Raw genomic sequence first — 17427 nt, forward strand, 5'->3', positions numbered from 1 at the left:
CCCCAGCTTCTGGTGGGTTGCTGGCAATCTTTGGTGTCCCTTGGCGTGTAGAAGCATCACTAGATCTCTGCCTTTGTCTTCACATGGCCTTCTCCCTGTGTGCTCACCTCGCTCCCAATTTTGCCTTTTTATAAGGATTATCAGTCATATTGGCTTCCACCCTACTGCAGCATGACGTCATCTTTACTTAACTAATTGTTACACCTGCAACAACCCTATTTCCAAATAAGGTCCCATTCTGTGACACTGGGGGTTAGGACTTCAACATATGAATTTGGAGGGGAGACACAATTCAACCCATAACAGATCCTATATGTGTTTATTTTGTAATACTTCAACTGTTCTCATGTCATGAAAAAGCATTATCTTGGGTGCCCAGTGATGTGTTGGTTTATCACAAGGATTACAATTCACAGTGACGTGTGTGCACTGCTTTGTAGATTGTAAACTAGTCATTAGATGTTGGCATCATTGGTTGGGGAAGTTGATGAATTATTGATGCATTAGCAATAAAGAATCAGTAGCACAGATTTACTAAGTCTTAAAATCCCCACAAACAAATTTTCCAGATCAGTCTGCAGATTATTTATTTAACGTATTACCTGGTTCTTCCCTGCAAGAAACCAAACCACCCTAACTGCTTGTCAGCCTTAATTGTGGATCGTGGTTTCATATTTCATTTACTCATTTGACAAACATGCACAAATCATTTATTATGTGCTATCTGTACTGTTATAACTGCTTGATAAATATCAACTCACAAATAACCCCACATTGGTTACTATTGTTAATAATTGTTATTATTTGTATTTTGATATTAAGGAACCTGAGGCACAGAGAGGTTAAGAAACTTGCCCGAGGTCACACAGCTACTGAGTGGCAGAATGAGGCCATGAAACCAGACAGTCTGCCTCTAAACTTTTTAGCAGTAGAGCCCTTTTTCTCCACAGAAAGGCTCATGGAAAAATTCAGTGTGTGCGCAGAACAAAGCAGAGCTGCTTTGGTTGAAGTTGAGGTGACAGAGCTTTGTCTGTGCGACACCTCGTCCCCTCCCAGGGAGCCCTGTTTGAAAAGCCTTAATCTAGGAAATAACTCCTCTTGGCACGATGCCACTTGTAAGCTGTCTTCAATCCATTCTAGCATAAAACAAATCAAAGTCTCTCCTTACTTTAATTAACTGATTGTGTTTTATTTTGAAAATTTTATCTGCTTAATCTACTTCTGGCTGAAATAAAATGCTAACATGGATTTTCCTCAGGATGGCAATGCCATATGGCAATTTGGACTTCTGGCTTTCTTTCCCCTTGGGTTTCTTCATACCAATCAAGGACTGCGGGCATGAAAGTTTTCTGAACCGAAGAGAGAAGTGGAATTTAATTTCATGTGGGTAGAGTTGGATGTAAAGCTTTGCAGCCAGACAGATGTGAACAACCTGCTTTGTTATCATCTGCTTGTCTTCTGTGGTTATTAATGATATAAAATAACAGGAGCAACACTGTGGACAGGGACTGTCCATGGAGGGCCTTCTGCAACCAGGCATTTTAAAAAAACTCATTTTCATATCACTAGGTATTATCACTCCTATTTTACAGATATCTAAGTTAAGGCTAAGATTTTATGTAATTCATTGAAGATGGCCCAACCAGTGAGTGGAAAAGGTGGGATGTTTTCAGAAATATCAGTGATTAAGAAGCAAAATTCCTTGATTTTAAGAATAAAAGGCACATATGAGAGTGTATTTCAGGACACATGATCTGAAGCCCAATGTGACATTCAAATTAGGAAAGACTTTTGGAGATTGCAGTGCGGTGCATTCTAAAGAGTGATTCATTCCTGTGATAAAATGCTTCTTATCATTTGTTCATGCACACAATGCATAAAATGCTAAAAAGAAAAGATGAAAGTAAATCAAGCAAGAAAGACTGCAGATGGAGAGGAATTGAACTAGAGGAGAAAATCCAACCCAGGTCAGAATGGTTGTTTTCTCTCTATTTTCCCACTGGTCCTGCTCCCATCCCCTGCCATGCCCTAAATCAGGGATCAGCAGACTTTTCCTGGAGAGGACCAGATAGTAAATATCTTAGGCTTTGCTTGCCACATTCTTTCTCTGTCACATCCACTCCACTCTGCTGTTGGAGTGTGAAAGCGTCGTAGACGCCATGTAAATGAATGGCCGTGATTATGTTAGAGTAAAACTTCATTTATGGGCCACTAACTTTGAACTTCATGTAACTTTCATATGTCATGAAATGTTATTCTTTGATTTTTTTCAGCCATTTTTATGGATATTAAATTTGAAATTCATATAATTGTCATGTGTCATGAAATGTTATTCTTCTTTTAATTTTTTTTTGACTGTTCAAAAATATAAGAACCATTCTTAACTCATAGGCTGTACAAACAGGCGGAAAGCATGATTTGGTTCCCAGGCTGTGGTTTGCTGACCTCTACCCTGGCCTGCCCACCCTCCCCTGACTTTCAAGCATGTTGCATATTGTCTGGATGGGTGTTTCTTTTACTGTGAGCATTTCAATGTTTTGCACCAAGACCTTAATCCCAGAAGAGACTTCAGAGGACCCAGAGGACCCAGTAAGACACGTACTCCCACTCACATTTTACAAAAGCACACTTGCAAAGTTGCGGCTGCCAAATGAACTTCAGCTGAAACAAATAAAGCCATAGCTGCCTGTTAGGAGGATTTATAATAAAATGGAAAATTCTTGGCATGCTCAGTCAATTTCATTGAAGATTAAAGGATAAATGCAGGACTTTGTGGTATCCCTAGAAGCTATCTTATTTCAAAGTGATGCTGGCAAAGATGAAAATTCTTTGTGTCTTTTAGCAGCATAGGTCCTTGCTAGATATTAAATATTTTGTTGTTGTTGTTTCTCTCTAAGGAAGTCAGCCGTAATGTGAGGGAAACATGCCTGAACTTGATTTCAAAAAGACCAAGGTTTGAGCATTAGCATTAGCATTAGTTACTTCTTCAGTAAATAGCCTTTATAGAATATATATAAAGATACATACACACACAACGCACAATTTTCTTATAATTGTATTACGTTAGTTCCACAGAAATGTATTAAGTATTTACAGTTGTGCTAGGATATAAAGATAAATAAAATCTGGCCCCTATTCTTGGGGTTTTATAGTCTAAGATGATGCAGAATAAAAAGAGAAATTTTACATTTTTCTTTCTTCTATTATTTAATTTTTAAATTATTAATTAATCCAGATGGTGTTGCTTTTATATTAAAATTTTTATTTATGAATACATACAGATACCAATGGCTTATAATTTTTCTACTATATTTGATTACAGTGATAAAACAACTTCATTCGGTTTATAAACCATATAATCAAAATGGTGTGTTTTGCTTAGCTGATTGATGTTTTCCTAAAGCCAGAATTCACAATGACAACAGTGACAGTGACCACAGAAATTCCCCCAAGGGCTAAGACAGAAGATAATTCTGCCTTGTATGAGTCTACATCGGCTCACATTATTGAAGAAACCGAATATGTAAAAAAGGTACGTGGGCGTCGGAAATCATTAGCATGAGATGATTTTTTTAAAGATAAATTCTGGGGGTATGGATTGGTGGACTCTGTTTCCCTCTCCATAGAACATATAAAAAGGAACAAACTTAATTTGGCCAAGGACAGTGCTGGTAGCTGAAATGTAAACGCATACGCAGTGATTTCTCTGGAGGGTATGAAACTGTTCCTACACTAGTAGTAAAATGATTTTCTTCACTCAGTAAAATTGAATAATAGGCCAGGAGGGTTCTGAACACCTATCAGCATTTAATTTGTCCCACACTATTCACCACTGGATTTCCTACTGTTTTATAATGTTTCCCAGTTGTTTCATGAGTGTGGATGGCGTTCCCAAGTAGATGTTTACGTTTCCTGCTGGGTTTGTGCGTCTCCCTGCCTGGCTCCTTTTCACAGTTCTGGGTAGTGATTGCCAGTGACTACATGTTGGCATGTTACTTCATTAAACACGTGAGGTCTTATGAGAATCCAAGGTGATAACGGCCGACAGACGTATGAATATGTACTCTTATTAACTGTCTCTTAGAATGGAAAGATAAATTCCGGCAAAGTTCATAACATGTTCGGATCAATTAATTAAATCATCTTTGAATGTCTTGCAATTCCAGAGGCTATCAAGCCATGGGGCTTATATTTCATGCATAAATTTGTATGATCTCTTAGTAATTATTCTGTAGTAATTGCTTAATAGTAATTATTTTGTAGTAATTACTAGATAGTAATTATTTCGTAGTAATTACTAGATAGTAATTATTTTGTAGTGATTACTAGATAGTAATTGTTTTATAGTAATTACTAAACAGTAAATTAGTACTAAATTACTAGATAGACAAAATAGAACTAAATGGTATTAAGTACTAATTACTAAATAATAACTATTTTGTAGGATAATATTCACTTAGGTTATTGTATTTTAGGTTTGTCTGAGAAAGTTATAAAGACAAAATGCTTATCTTTGGCAATCCAGACAATATAAGCCTAAGTGCTAGTTAGGTTGATGGAAGTTATTAAAATCTGAAATCAATATATATGTACTTTATAGAAATATCAGGTACCCTATAGCTGACATTGAGAAAAAAAACATTTGGCATTAAATGCCTTTGAAAAAAATAATTTTTTTCCTCTTCTAGATTCGAGCTACTCTGGAAAAGATCCGAAATCAAATGTTTAAAGATGAAGTAGGACAAAACAGTATAAATCACAAACTAGATGTAAAGGTAATAAATTTATCAAAATTTACTACTTTGATTCCTTCAGAAAATTAGCATGAAGCTATATAGATTTTATCTAATTAACTTTTTTCGTCAATTATTACATTCTTTGATGCTTTGAATGATGAATGGTAAAATATTTCATGTGTACCTAAAGATGTTAATAGCCATATATGTGAAATGTTTAACCACAAATGTCATTAGTGGGATCAAATCAGAATGACCAGACCTTACTTGAATATATTAAATGAGGCCAACGTATCTAAAGTATATAGGATGATGTCAGCCCAGCCAAGATTCAGGACAGTAACATTTCCCAATGACAGACAAAGATATGAGATTTTAGTTTCACCTGGACACACATTCGAAGTTTTCAGACCTGAGCTGAGTGAGGATCTTGTCAGATAGTCAATAAACTTAAATGCAATCCCTTCCCCAAGACCGGCCTTATATACTTAAGGTGGAGCAATCTGCACTTAGCCTTATCTGGGTTATGCCGGCTTAAACCACACCTGAGCCAAGTGCACCTCGTTAGTGTTGTCCACTGTACACGGTGGCCACAGAGTACACCGGAACACAAGGTATGATACATAAACATCATCCCCTTCTTCATCCTCAGCCTCCTAAGCTAACACAGCTTGCTTCAGTTACTTTCTTAAATTAAGGGCTTTGAAATTAGAAAAAAAATGTTATGTCTGGAAATGATGGAGAAGGTCAAAAATTAAGTTTTGACTATGCTGAGTTGTCTGTTAGACCTCCACGTGGAGGTTTCTAGTAAGCGCCTGGACATATGATTCTGGAGTTGAGGGCAGGGGTCTGGGCTGGAAGGTCCAGACTACTGGATAGAGATTTGGGGCATAAGGATGGTTTTTAAAGCTCTGAAACTGGAAGAGATTCCCAAGCAAGTGAGCATAGATAGAAATGAGAGAAGATCTCAGGACTGAGTCCTGCGGTTTCCTAGATGTTGGGAGAAAGAAGAGCCATCCCAGGAAGCTGAGAAAAGAAGCTAGTGAATTAGGACAAAAAGCAGGAGGAAATGGACCCACTGAAGGTGAGTGAGGAAAGGCTTTCAGAAAGTGGAGAGGGACCACACTGTCACATGCTGTCCAGAATTGAGGCCTGACCATTGGCCATAATAATGTGGAGGTCATTGGTGACCTTGGCAGGAGTAGCTCCCTAGGAACGGAGATGACATCGTGTCGCCATGTGTCTGCCTCCACCACCTCAAACCACAGAAGGTCAGCAGATAAGCTGAGCATCCAAATATCTGTAAAGATGTCGCCGTAGTGATCTAGGGCCTTGCTGCTCTCAAGTCAGGTCTGCGGTCTTAGCAGTTCCGCAGCCCCAGGAGCTGGTTAGAAATACAGCATCCGGGGCTTCTGATTCAGAACCGGCATTTTTAACCAAGTGAGTCGCACACACATTACCGTTTGAAAAGCATTGATTTGTGACCTTCATAGCCACCTACCAAAGCTGATAATCTACCTTCTACAAGACAGTCTTCCTGTCAAATGTTCTTTTACAAATTAAAAAAGAAAATAATTCCTACTCTGTATATGGAGAGTGACAGTGTGCACCCAGATCTGGATTATAAAAAACAAAACCATGGCAGAGTTATGGTGACGGAGGATATTATCTGTGTGGACTACATTCTTTGTGTTTTTTATTTCTATCGATGTAGTCAGAAAGAACGTAGGCTTTGTGGTTACACACACTTGGACACTAATTCTGGTTCTGGAAGTTATTCCAGGTTTAAACTTGGGTATATTAAACTCTCATCTTCAATGTCCTCATCTGAAAGAAAGGCATATAGTACCTTCTAGTGTTTTGAGCATTCAGACAAAGGAGTGTAAAGATGTCCTGGCACATAATAGGTGCTTAACAAATAGAAGTTGTTGTTACAATTGTAGGGTCTGTGTGTAATTGGGTAATAATTTCTCTGTCTGCCTTGAAATACGTTGAAAGAGCAGAAAGAGAAAATGGTAGACAATCGATACTTTCTATATCTATAAAATTGATGGACTAAGTTAGATGTTTCTAATTTCTTTTCCACCTCCACATGTCCATGATTCCTATTGAGATTGATGCTCCAAGTGTATTTTCAGTGAGCTGAAATTTACAGTGTTATAAAGGCAGTAACACTCAGTTCTGATATTTCTGATTGGGACTTTAATTTGAGGTGATTACAATGAAGCATCATTGAACATTAGATATTATGTATTGTAACTATTAGACTTGATTATATTAATATTAGTCTGTAATGCAAGGTAACTAAAATATATTTATGTCTACAACTTAAATTTTAAAAAATCTGGCCTGTGGATATTATATATTTCCTGAGAAGCACTTAACAGTATATTTGAAACTGTAGGAAATATGAAAAGCATAAAAGATGTAGTTCTACATCTTTTACTATAAGAATCTGTTAAAATTTGAGCACATATAGAGGCCAGCTGCCTCACCTAGAATTCTCCATTAATATTTCAAAAGATTTCTTTTATTTGTGCTGACCTGAATCCTCCTTAATGTATGTAATACTGAGTGATAATTATTGTTGTCGAAGTCTATAGAGGAAGAGAATAGTCAGGTCTGAGATTTTCGTATTCTTCCATTTAAGCGCTATGGAAACATTCAGAACGGCTCTGATCCTGAAATGGATCCTTCTTGTTGCAGTTTGGATTTGCTCATGAAAGAGATGAAAGGAAAAGACCTGCAGCTCTTAGAAATGAACAAAGAGAATGAAGTATTGAAAATCAAGGTATGACTATTAGGAGAAATTTCAGATTTTGTATTTTGAGCCTTTGAGCTAACAGGATAGATTGTTAGCATTCATGTGTCTGTAAAAGTGGAGAGACATCCACACACGCTCATGGGTCCACATGTGTGCTCACAAATACAGAGAAGCATTTTTGTATTTCACGAATTGAATCTCACTGTTTTATTTTGGAGACTACTTTTGTTATTCAAAAAACTTACAAAAATTCAATGGTTATAAAATTTCAATCATGCAAGATGCATGAGTTCTAGAGATCTGTTGTACAACATTGCCCCCATAATTAACTTACAAATTTGTTAAGAGGGTAAATCTCATATTAAGTGTTTTTACCACAATAAATTTTAAAGTGTTTAAATATTTGATAAGTATTATCACTTTCATAGTCAAATGTCTCATTATTTGTTTAATTACTTTCTTGTTGAATGCTTTAGATTTTCTTTTTTGGGGTTTAGTTTGCATGCAGTCCTGCAATGAATCTCTTGGTAGGTAAATCTCTGCAGCCATCTTTGATTATTTCTTTAGATTAAATCCTTGAAAGATTCATAATACTTTAGCTTTATTGCTCTTAATACTTTAACCTTGTCCCTATTTCAGGAGCATGCACCTTTTAGTACTGTTGTGGCCATTAAGGATAAAAGCCTTGCAAATAAGTTCTTAAGCTAATAGGGTACCAAGGAATTCTTTGAAGGGTGAGGTCTATAGCTGCAGGGCATTGTTGCCTGCTAGCTCTGGTTTGGCTTGGCCGGGGCAAATCTGACCCTGTTGACAGTCCCTCTAAGTAGGGGGTCTCTCATTTTACATTTTTCTCTTACCAGATAAAAGTGTCTTTTCTCCTATCCGTTGCTTAGAAGGGTAACCGGATGGTACAGTTCAGCCTCTGTGTTTTCCATTGCCTGTCAAACTGTTGTGTCTTTAACCCTTTTTGTTGTAAATGTCAAAACATGCATAGTGACCTTCTGTTCTAGCTGGAAGCCTCCAGAGAAGCAGGAGCAGCAGCTCTGAGAAACGTGGCCCAGAGATTATTTGAAAACTACCAAACACAATCTGAAAAAGTGAGAAAAAAGCATGAAGACAGTAAACACCTACTCCAGGTACCAAACTCATAGCTTGTCTGTTGGAGAACTAGCCCCCACTAACCCCTTGGAGCTGGAGCCGTTCAAGTCCCTTTTTTTGGAGGAGTTAGATACGAAACGAGCAATGGCCAAGTGACTTTTATGTGCTGAGTCCCCCATCCCGCATTCCTGCCCCCCACACTTAGCCAGACACCCAGAGGTTGCAGAGCTGCTGTGTTGTTGCCATTCTTGCCCAGAGCCCCTGTGAGCACACGTGGACAGAGGCAGGGTGGCCCTGCCTGGGAATCAGGGCTGGCCCTGCTGAGCCTGGCCGGTGACTCCTCTTCCGGTTTTGCCCTTGACTCACTAGATGACCCAGACTGAGTCATTCTACCTCTCTGCACTTGGGTTACCTTGTCTCTGTAATAAAAGAGTGGGATTAAACAAATGGTTTCAAAATTGTTTTGGTCCTGGAATACATTCTCTAGATTAAAAAAATAATAAAAACAAAACAAACAAAAACATGAATATATGTGTGTGTGTATATATATATAAATATATATTTTTATATATTTTTAAAGTATACGTAAATTTAAAAAATAAAAAACATGTACACCCACTCATACATATATGTTTTTTGTTTGTATTTAGATCTGAAGTATGTATACTAGGACCAATAAAACTGTCTGAAAAATGTATTCTAAAACTGGAGTAATTAAAAAAGAGTGTGTGTGTGTGTGTGTGTGTGTGTCTGCTGAAATTTAAAATGTAAAATAGCTAATGGGGAAGTTCATTTGTGCCACGGTGGGGCACCTGGGTCTCTGCCAGCTCAGGCCTCAGGAAAGTTCCCAAGGGATTTCCCACCGTGCTACCCTCTCACGCTTCAGGTGGTGGAGATGGTCGAAAACTCACCTGCCTGCAGGTGGAGATGAGAAACATAAGTGAGAGAAGCGAAGGGGCAGTTGTGGATGGAGGGGTGCACTGTGGAGCAGTGGGGTCTTCGGGGGGCAGGATGCATGTGTCGCCGTAATGGGGGCTTCAGCCCCGGCCTGGAGTGGCCTGGCAGGAAGGTCCACCTGGTGTTTTCAGAAGAAGCCGGACACTGTTACTTTTCACGTGAAATCTCGAGTTGTGTTGAATACACACACAGCAGTTAAGAAGCCTGTTGACACACTCCCAATGTGACCTATGGGGCTGGAGACTGCTCTTCTCTGGGGTCTTTCAGCACGACTCTGCCCTGTGCCTCTGAAGTAACCCCCTGACACACTGCACAGAATTATTTTGCTTTTCTGATGCTTTCTGATTGAAAAGAAAACATTTCTTAGTTGAACATGAAAGATATTTTTTTGTTTTGGATAATTTTTGTTATGGAAAAATAAAAACTTTTGCTTTTCTTAAATTCATCTCTCTCTTTTCTTACACCAGTTCAGGAAGTATGTTTTATGGTAACAAATGTAAACATTCTAGGAAGAATATTGACAAGTTATTAATTCTCTACCGATTCAGTGTTGTAGTCTATCAGGTTTATTTTGAAGGAAACTCCGAAATCAAAAGAGTAATTCTGGCCGGGCGCGGTGGCTCACGCCTGTAATCCTAGCTCTCTGGGAGGCTGAGGTGGGCGGATCGTTTGAGCTCAGGAGTTCGAGACCAGCCTGAGCAAGAGTGAGACCCCGTCTCTACTAAAAAATAGAAAGAAATTATATGGACAGCTAAAAATATATACAGAAAAAATTAGCCGGGCATGGTGGCGCATGCCTGTAGTCCCAGCTACTCGGGAGGCTGAGACAGGAGGATCGCTTGAGCTCAGGAGTTTGAGGTTGCTGTGAGCTAGGCTGATGCCACGGCACTCACTCTAGCCCGGGCAATAGAGTGAGACTCTGTCTCAAAAAAAAAAAAAAAAAAAAAAAAAAAAAAAGAGAGTAATTCTAAGCAAGTGTTAATTCTTAATTTTTGTGATAATTAGAAAACTATGGAGGGACATACTATGTGCATAGCTTTAATAAAAACAAGAGTTTGACGACTGTTTTTCTGATCAAAGGTTAACAAGCTTGAAGAAGAACAGAAATTGAAACAACGGGTTGAAAATCTGAATCAAGTCACTGAAAAACTTGAAGAAAAGCACAGTCAAATCACAGAATTGGAGAACCTTGTACAGAGAATGGAAAAAGTAAGCCGTTAGAGGAATTTCTTTCTGACAGAGTTAGGATGAGAGTGAAAGGAAATAACACAAAAATAAATAGGACATTACATTAAGTAAGATAATGCTAAGTGGAAGCACTCTTTATAATACCTGGTCTTAGGAAATAAACAGTAATATTAGTTTCTTCCTTAAACATTTAATAGGAGCTGTAATGCAGTTATTGCTTTACCTCTCAGCAAATACTGTGGTCATATCATCTGTCACATTTATTTATTTATTTATTTTTGAGACAGATTCTTGCTCTGTCACCCAGGCTGGAGTGTAGTGGCATGATCGTAGTTCACTGCAACCTCAAACTCCTGGCCTCAAGTGATTCTCCCACTTCAGCCTCCTGAGTAGCTGGGACTAGATGCATGTGCTATGATGCCTGGCTAATTTTTAAATTTTTTGTAGAGACGAGGTCTCACTACGTTGCCCAGGCTGGTCTTGAACTCCTGGGCTTAAGCAATCCTCCTGCTGAATTCTCTTTCTAGTAAATGTCTTTCTTAGAAAGGGGAACCAGGTAAGGCTGTAATGAAATAATGGAAAGGATCACAAAATCCACCTCTTAGGAGTAATAGTATTAATATAATGGATCACCAAAGCATTTTTATGTATTAGAGTCAATGCAGTATCCCTTTTTATCCACTTTGGGTTTGTAAAAATCTGTGGCTTCCCCAGTAGAGACACAGCTCCCATTAAGAAAAATCATTCTGCGGAATTTGAAACTTTCAAGAGATATATTTAGGGAAAAGTAATAATACAACAAAAATTATAAAAAGTATAATGTGGTGTTCCTTTAAGTAGCCAGCACTCCAAATACACAAAACAAAGGAAATTGTCATCTCTGAAACTGAATATGGAATAGGTAAGAATGTAGTATTTGGCTTCTAGTAAACATTGCCCAATAAATTTTTACATTTATTGCATTAATTCCCTGATTTGCCTCTGCTCTTCTCAGCTTTAATTTGTTTTATGAGTTTGCCTAGGTTTACACCATTTTGTAAATGTCACTTCAAAAGTATCACATTTCAATATTCAGGTTTCTTACCAAAGAAACTTTGATTAGTTTGAAAATATTTCCCAAGAATTTAAAGTTTTATAACACTGTGAACTTGGTTGAATTTGTAATCTTAATGAAGGTGCTGAGGATATCACAAAAATTAAATAAGCCCAAACTTAACTGCATCTAATACTAATAATATTTAGCTGCATCTATGCCCTGGGTCACTTAGTGTTAGACTTCAGCAGAATCACTGGGCTAGAATGTCCTTAAGCAGTTGGGTTATCCAGGCATGACCGTTTATAATTACATTGGAAAAGCTGTAATATTTGGTTGAGTACTTGATAGTGTTAGAATGCTTTATCCTGTAATAAATGGTTTAACAAATTGATAACACAAAGAATGTTTGTGTTTAGGAAAGACAGACAAGTCTGGATAACGAATAGGACTGTTTAACCAAACAATTTGATTAATTTGCTTGAAATTTAAGTTTTCACTTGCAGTCGCAGTCGCAGTCGCCCTATCTCAAACCCAGTAACACTGGGTCAGGTTTAGTGGCCACATGTCAGGGCCTGAAAATTACCAAAAGAAGAATAGGAGAGAATTTCTGTATTTCCTAGTAACACTGGGAAATCTGTACTAGATGTGCGTTCATCTTGGAGTTATGGGGTGTTACATACCCAACTGCTTAGTCAATAAATATTTGATCACCTACCATGTGCCACACAGAGCTAGGGGCTGGATATGTATATGTGAATGAACTAGATACAGGCTCTTTTTGTGGACATTACAATGTAGTATGTTAGGATTGTGTGGGGCTCAAAGAACTTCCCAGATCTCCTTTTGTTCATTCTCCTAGGGACACTTTCAGGAGGCTGAAGTCTCTGTTGGAGTTAGGGGAATGTACTTCAGAATAAAGTTCAGTGGCTCAGATGCTGGCAGGACATTTTTGAGAAGTGATGGCCTATCTCCTGCCTAGATAATTGTTTTGTTTTGTTTTGTTTTTACTTTTCACACTGAGACCATTCTTCTGCAGAACTGCCTAGATTTTGACCCACGACTATGGGCTGTCTCTAGGAGCTCTGGGAGAGAGTAAGTGGACGGGATGCCCATGGCTCAGCAAAGCCATGCAGCAACCTTCTAGAATACTCTAGTTTAGTGACTTCCTAGAGTGGAGCCTACTAGAACCTCTGGAAGGTGGAGGTGAGTGGGGACGGAGGTGAAGGGCAATGCGCAGTTTTATTGTTTTAAAAAAATATGGTTTAAAGATATTTTATATTTATGAAACAAACAAGCAAATAAATAAGACTATAAGAAGCAAAGCTTCGCAGCAACATCTTGTTGGTTTAAGGAGATAGAAGATGGACCGTGGGGGAGGGTGTCTCAGTTGGCGAGTGCGTGTCAGAATGAGGGAGGCGGGTACCGAGACTTTTACATTAATAGGAAAAAGACATGCACTCAAAAAAGAGGTGAAAATTAAAAATGAACATCCTCACAAAGGTTGATAAATATTGCCCTGGTAGTAGGTGCCCCCTGGAGAAGGATTTATTTGCTACTCACTTGAACAATCCACTGCTCCAGTAAATGGCCATTAGTGGTATGAGGTCTGGTGATGAACACATTACTTAAAACCTTCACCATCTGTCCCACTTTAATCAGGAATGCAGTGAGAATGAATTCCGTAAACACAGTGATAAGCCAGCAGAAAACGCCCAATAAGAGCATTTTAATATGGCATATGTTCCTTTTGCTAGCAGCGCAATTCTGTTACATCATATTTGTTTTCTAGTGTCGTTGATTTAGCTCTAGTAGAATTTTAGAGCTCAAAGGCACTTTTGAGATCACCTAGCTCCTCCTCATCATTTTATAAATGAAGACAACACGAACCAGAAACTATGCCACAATCCTCCAGTTTCTAGTTCACAACCTTTTCCACCATGCCCCTATCCTCTCTGATGCCGGATCAAAATGATGTCCTTGGTTCCTAAATCATTTATCATTGACTGCCCCACTAAAAAAATGTTTTTTCCTTGGGGCCATGGTGTATTATACAAAAATGGAATAAAAATTTTGAAAACAAAATGATCCTTTCTAATTTAATGAAAAAATTTGTTATTTTTTTATTGTTTTCTGTGTGTGAGTTTATATGCCACTTGAAAAATAGTTCATGAGGCTCCCAAGGTGAAGAGACATGAGTTACATGTGCTTCACGAGGCCTCGGGCTCAAAACTAGCGTGACTTAAATACAACTCACAGAGCAGTTAATGTGTTAAATTGATGCCACTCCACTTTCAGCATATTTCCATCAAATATAAAGCATCCACGATCATCCCAGCTTGATTGTTCATGGACTTGTTTGTTTGTTTGTTTGTTTATTTAATGGAAAGAGTTTGGATTAATAATTAAGGTGTTTTTTCAGATATTCTTTCTCAGTGCCATAGTTTCTCCTGTATCCTAATTAGGAAGCAATTTTACCGTTTGTGGCGTTGATCCTTCACCAAAAATACATTTACTGCTTTTCTACTTTCTGACAGATGCCATGTGAGCAGGTAGAGGTGTCGCGTGTCCATAGATACCAACAACTCAGTCTATTGTCGGGGAAGCAGGTGTAATGGCAGGAGCCCCAATGCCTAGCGAAGGCTGAGCAGGCTGTTTGGGATAGGATGGGGAGAGGCAGGTAGGAAAGGCTGAGCTGCCCAGGCCACATCTCAGCAGCAGCGGGCTGGAAGAGGAGCAAAAGCCCTCCAAGCAGGTGAGGGAGTGAAGACAGCTACTCTTGACCTATCATTGAGCTATGGATAAAGCATACAGGAGAATGCCTCATCAGGCTCCCTTGGGGGTGGGCTGTAACAGCTCCTATGAAATTAACTCTTTAGCCAAGGGCATATTTCTAGTATTGCAGGAAAAATTTCTTACCAAACACACACATACATACTCTTATGCAAATAAACAAAATTTGTATCTTATTTTCTCCTAGGAAAAGAAAACACTACTAGAAAGAAAACAGTCTTTGGAAAACAAGCTGCTGCAACTCAAATCCAGCCCTATGTGCACTAAAAGGTTTGCAAATCTACCTCCTAAATAAAAGCAGTCCCTTATATCTTTTCTCTCCCCTGGTACACTGGCCAGCGAACAGGCGGCTTTCCATCCCCCAAGGAAATAGGATGACTGAAAGTGCAGGGGGAAGGTCGAATTCCTAGCATTAAGAGTCACGAGTCTGTCTTTCCTCATCCACTGAGGAATCATGGTGGCAGAGTTCACTGGGGGTGCAGGGGAACTCGTGGGAGGGTTAACCCTTCTGTAGAGTGAATGAGCCTGGTTTACCTTTGGTGCTAAAGGGATGCTGGAGAGGTCTTCACTCCCCGATGCTTCTGTCTTTGTTAATGAGTCTCTTTTATAGCAGCATTAAACTGGCCAGCCCGCAAGTGGAATTCTAGGATAATTTCATGGTGCTCCTCAACTCTGTAAAGAATGAAGGATGTACCATGGAAAACATCATTCGCACTTTGGACTTACAAATACTCATAATTTACAAGCAGTCATAGTCCATATTATGCTGGGTGTGGGGGCGGGTTTGTGGCTATCGCCATGACTGTAATGCTCCTCAGCTGCTATTAGAAAAAGCATCTGGACTATTTTGTAATAACTCATATCATAGGAGAGAAACTTTCTGAGGTTTTTCTTTTATTCTTTATCCTAAGCCCACCACAGTCATTGTATATTCTGATGTACTGATATAATGATGTTCAAAGTCAAATCTATTTCAAGATCTTAATTCATCCATCTAGAACTATCTATCATTCACTAGACTATCAGGCACCATTATGGATCAATTCTTGTTGTCATTTATTTATTCATTGATACATGCTCAAACACCCCTCTTTCTTTGTCTTTTAATTTTTTCCCCCATTGTACCCTTTCCTTTCTCGTTGTCTCTCTCTTTTCATCTGTCCTCATAAGTTGTGCCTTCTGTGTGGCTCATACTCATGCAATTTTGACTGCATTTGCCAAAGTCTAGAAATGGGATGACCCTGTCAACTGCACACAGATATTTGGAACATATCGGTATACTGGGATGCCAATAAGTTATTAATTTTACTATCTTCTTCCCTGTAACAAGCATACAGCCCTAGAATGTGGACTTCTAAGATAGTTTTGTGGCACTGCACATCTCTGTAGAGAATGAAGGAAATACTACAGAAAGCATCCTCAGATCTTGGAATTATTTACAAATACTCATAACTTAATTCTAAGTAAATCTTTGGCTTTTTTTTTCTTAAATAGAGCTTTTCCATGTAGCAGAACTACTGGCTTGTACAATGTGTCTTTCATTAAGAATGCAGGCAGTCTGAGTTTGATTTTTTTATTTAAAAATGATTATTTTTTATTGTTGATGGAGCTTTTGTCAGTCTTTCAGCCAACAGTGTAACTATTTTAAAAAACAAACTGATCTAGTCTTTCAGTTCTATTATATGTGAGCAGCTGTTATAGGAATTCTTCAAACTCTTGAGGAAGCTTTAGAAATTTTTGAGAAAAAAATGGATGTTTTGTGTTTCCAGAAAGGTGTTTGAACATCTAGGCTTACATAATTTTTACAGATTGTAGGTATCACAGATATTTGTGATTACTTGTTTATTGCTTGTTGCTTTTTATGAGCTGTGTGTAGAGGTATTCACTTCTCTAAGTGACAAGAAAATGAAACCAGTATGAATTAAACTCTTTTGCTTGAATCAATAGAGACTTGGTTAAGCTACCACAAACAAAGGGGATTTCTGTTAGTTTAAGATTGGATAAATATGGCCATAAAGAAGAGGCCCCTGAGTGGGTGGGGCCTTCCTTTCTTGAATGCTAAGGAATCAAACAGGAAGAGAACCAAATGGTATTCTCTTCACCCTCTCTCCATGAAGAATTAAGAGAGCTTCAATTTCCTCCCTGGGAAGGGTAGGGCCAGATTCTTTTCTATTTTTGTCGGGGCCTTTTTTGCCTGTTCTTACTAACATAATCAGGCTGTCCTTTTCAGTTCCAAGTCTGGGATATTTGAAGTAAAAAGAAAACCCGGGGAACTCACCATTGTGTCCCCGAGCCTCCTTCTCACCACCGTTCAGAGTCGTCTTCTGCTGGTTTCTGTACCATGCCCAGGGCTTTTAGTTGTGCTTAGTGGGAAGAACAGGGAAAAGTTCTTCTCCATCTTCTCAGAAGCCGGAAGTTTTTCAGTTCTGTTTTAATGTCAACGTTTACTTTCTTTTGTATTCAGTTGCATTGTAAAGGAAAACCTTGATTAAAAATTATATTGAGGCCTTGGGAGGCAGAGCATGAATCCTAGATTCAGACACTGGTCACAAGGGCTTTGCTCCTTTTTCTAGACTTGGCCCTTTATCATGCGTTCTTCCTTCTGTTTTCCTGTGTGCCCCTTTATCAAGACTGAGTGCTTTAATGCAGATACAAATAACAAGTTTAAAGGAAGCTCCAGTGGCAGCTTATTTAGATATATTTTCACACTTTAAGGCCTTAAATATGACTAGGTTTCATATTTATCAAATGATCCTAATAGAGGGTTTCTGCAGCGACCTTTAGTCACTGTTTTAGTGTCTTAATGGAGACAGGTTAAGCCCCAAAGCCCTGTGTTTTCAAGAGCGCTTCTGGAAATA

The 17427-nt window shown here is 38.6% G+C and overlaps 1 protein-coding gene across 1 annotated transcript in view; it reads left to right on the top strand.

Annotated features, from left to right (window-relative positions):
- The first annotated feature begins 3415 nt into the window (after nucleotides 1-3415).
- Nucleotides 3416-17427, top strand: part of CCDC68 (coiled-coil domain containing 68) — a 28157-nt gene continuing 14145 nt past the window's right edge. The window contains exons 1-6 of the mRNA XM_069467972.1: nucleotides 3416-3532; nucleotides 4689-4775; nucleotides 7387-7527; nucleotides 8511-8636; nucleotides 10636-10764; nucleotides 14757-14839. Coding sequence (XP_069324073.1) covers nucleotides 3416-3532; nucleotides 4689-4775; nucleotides 7387-7527; nucleotides 8511-8636; nucleotides 10636-10764; nucleotides 14757-14839 — 683 coding nt within the window. The remainder of the gene's footprint in view (nucleotides 3533-4688; nucleotides 4776-7386; nucleotides 7528-8510; nucleotides 8637-10635; nucleotides 10765-14756; nucleotides 14840-17427) is intronic.

This window comes from Eulemur rufifrons, chromosome 5 (genome assembly GCF_041146395.1).
Source record: "Eulemur rufifrons isolate Redbay chromosome 5, OSU_ERuf_1, whole genome shotgun sequence".
NCBI lineage: Eukaryota > Metazoa > Chordata > Mammalia > Primates > Lemuridae > Eulemur > Eulemur rufifrons.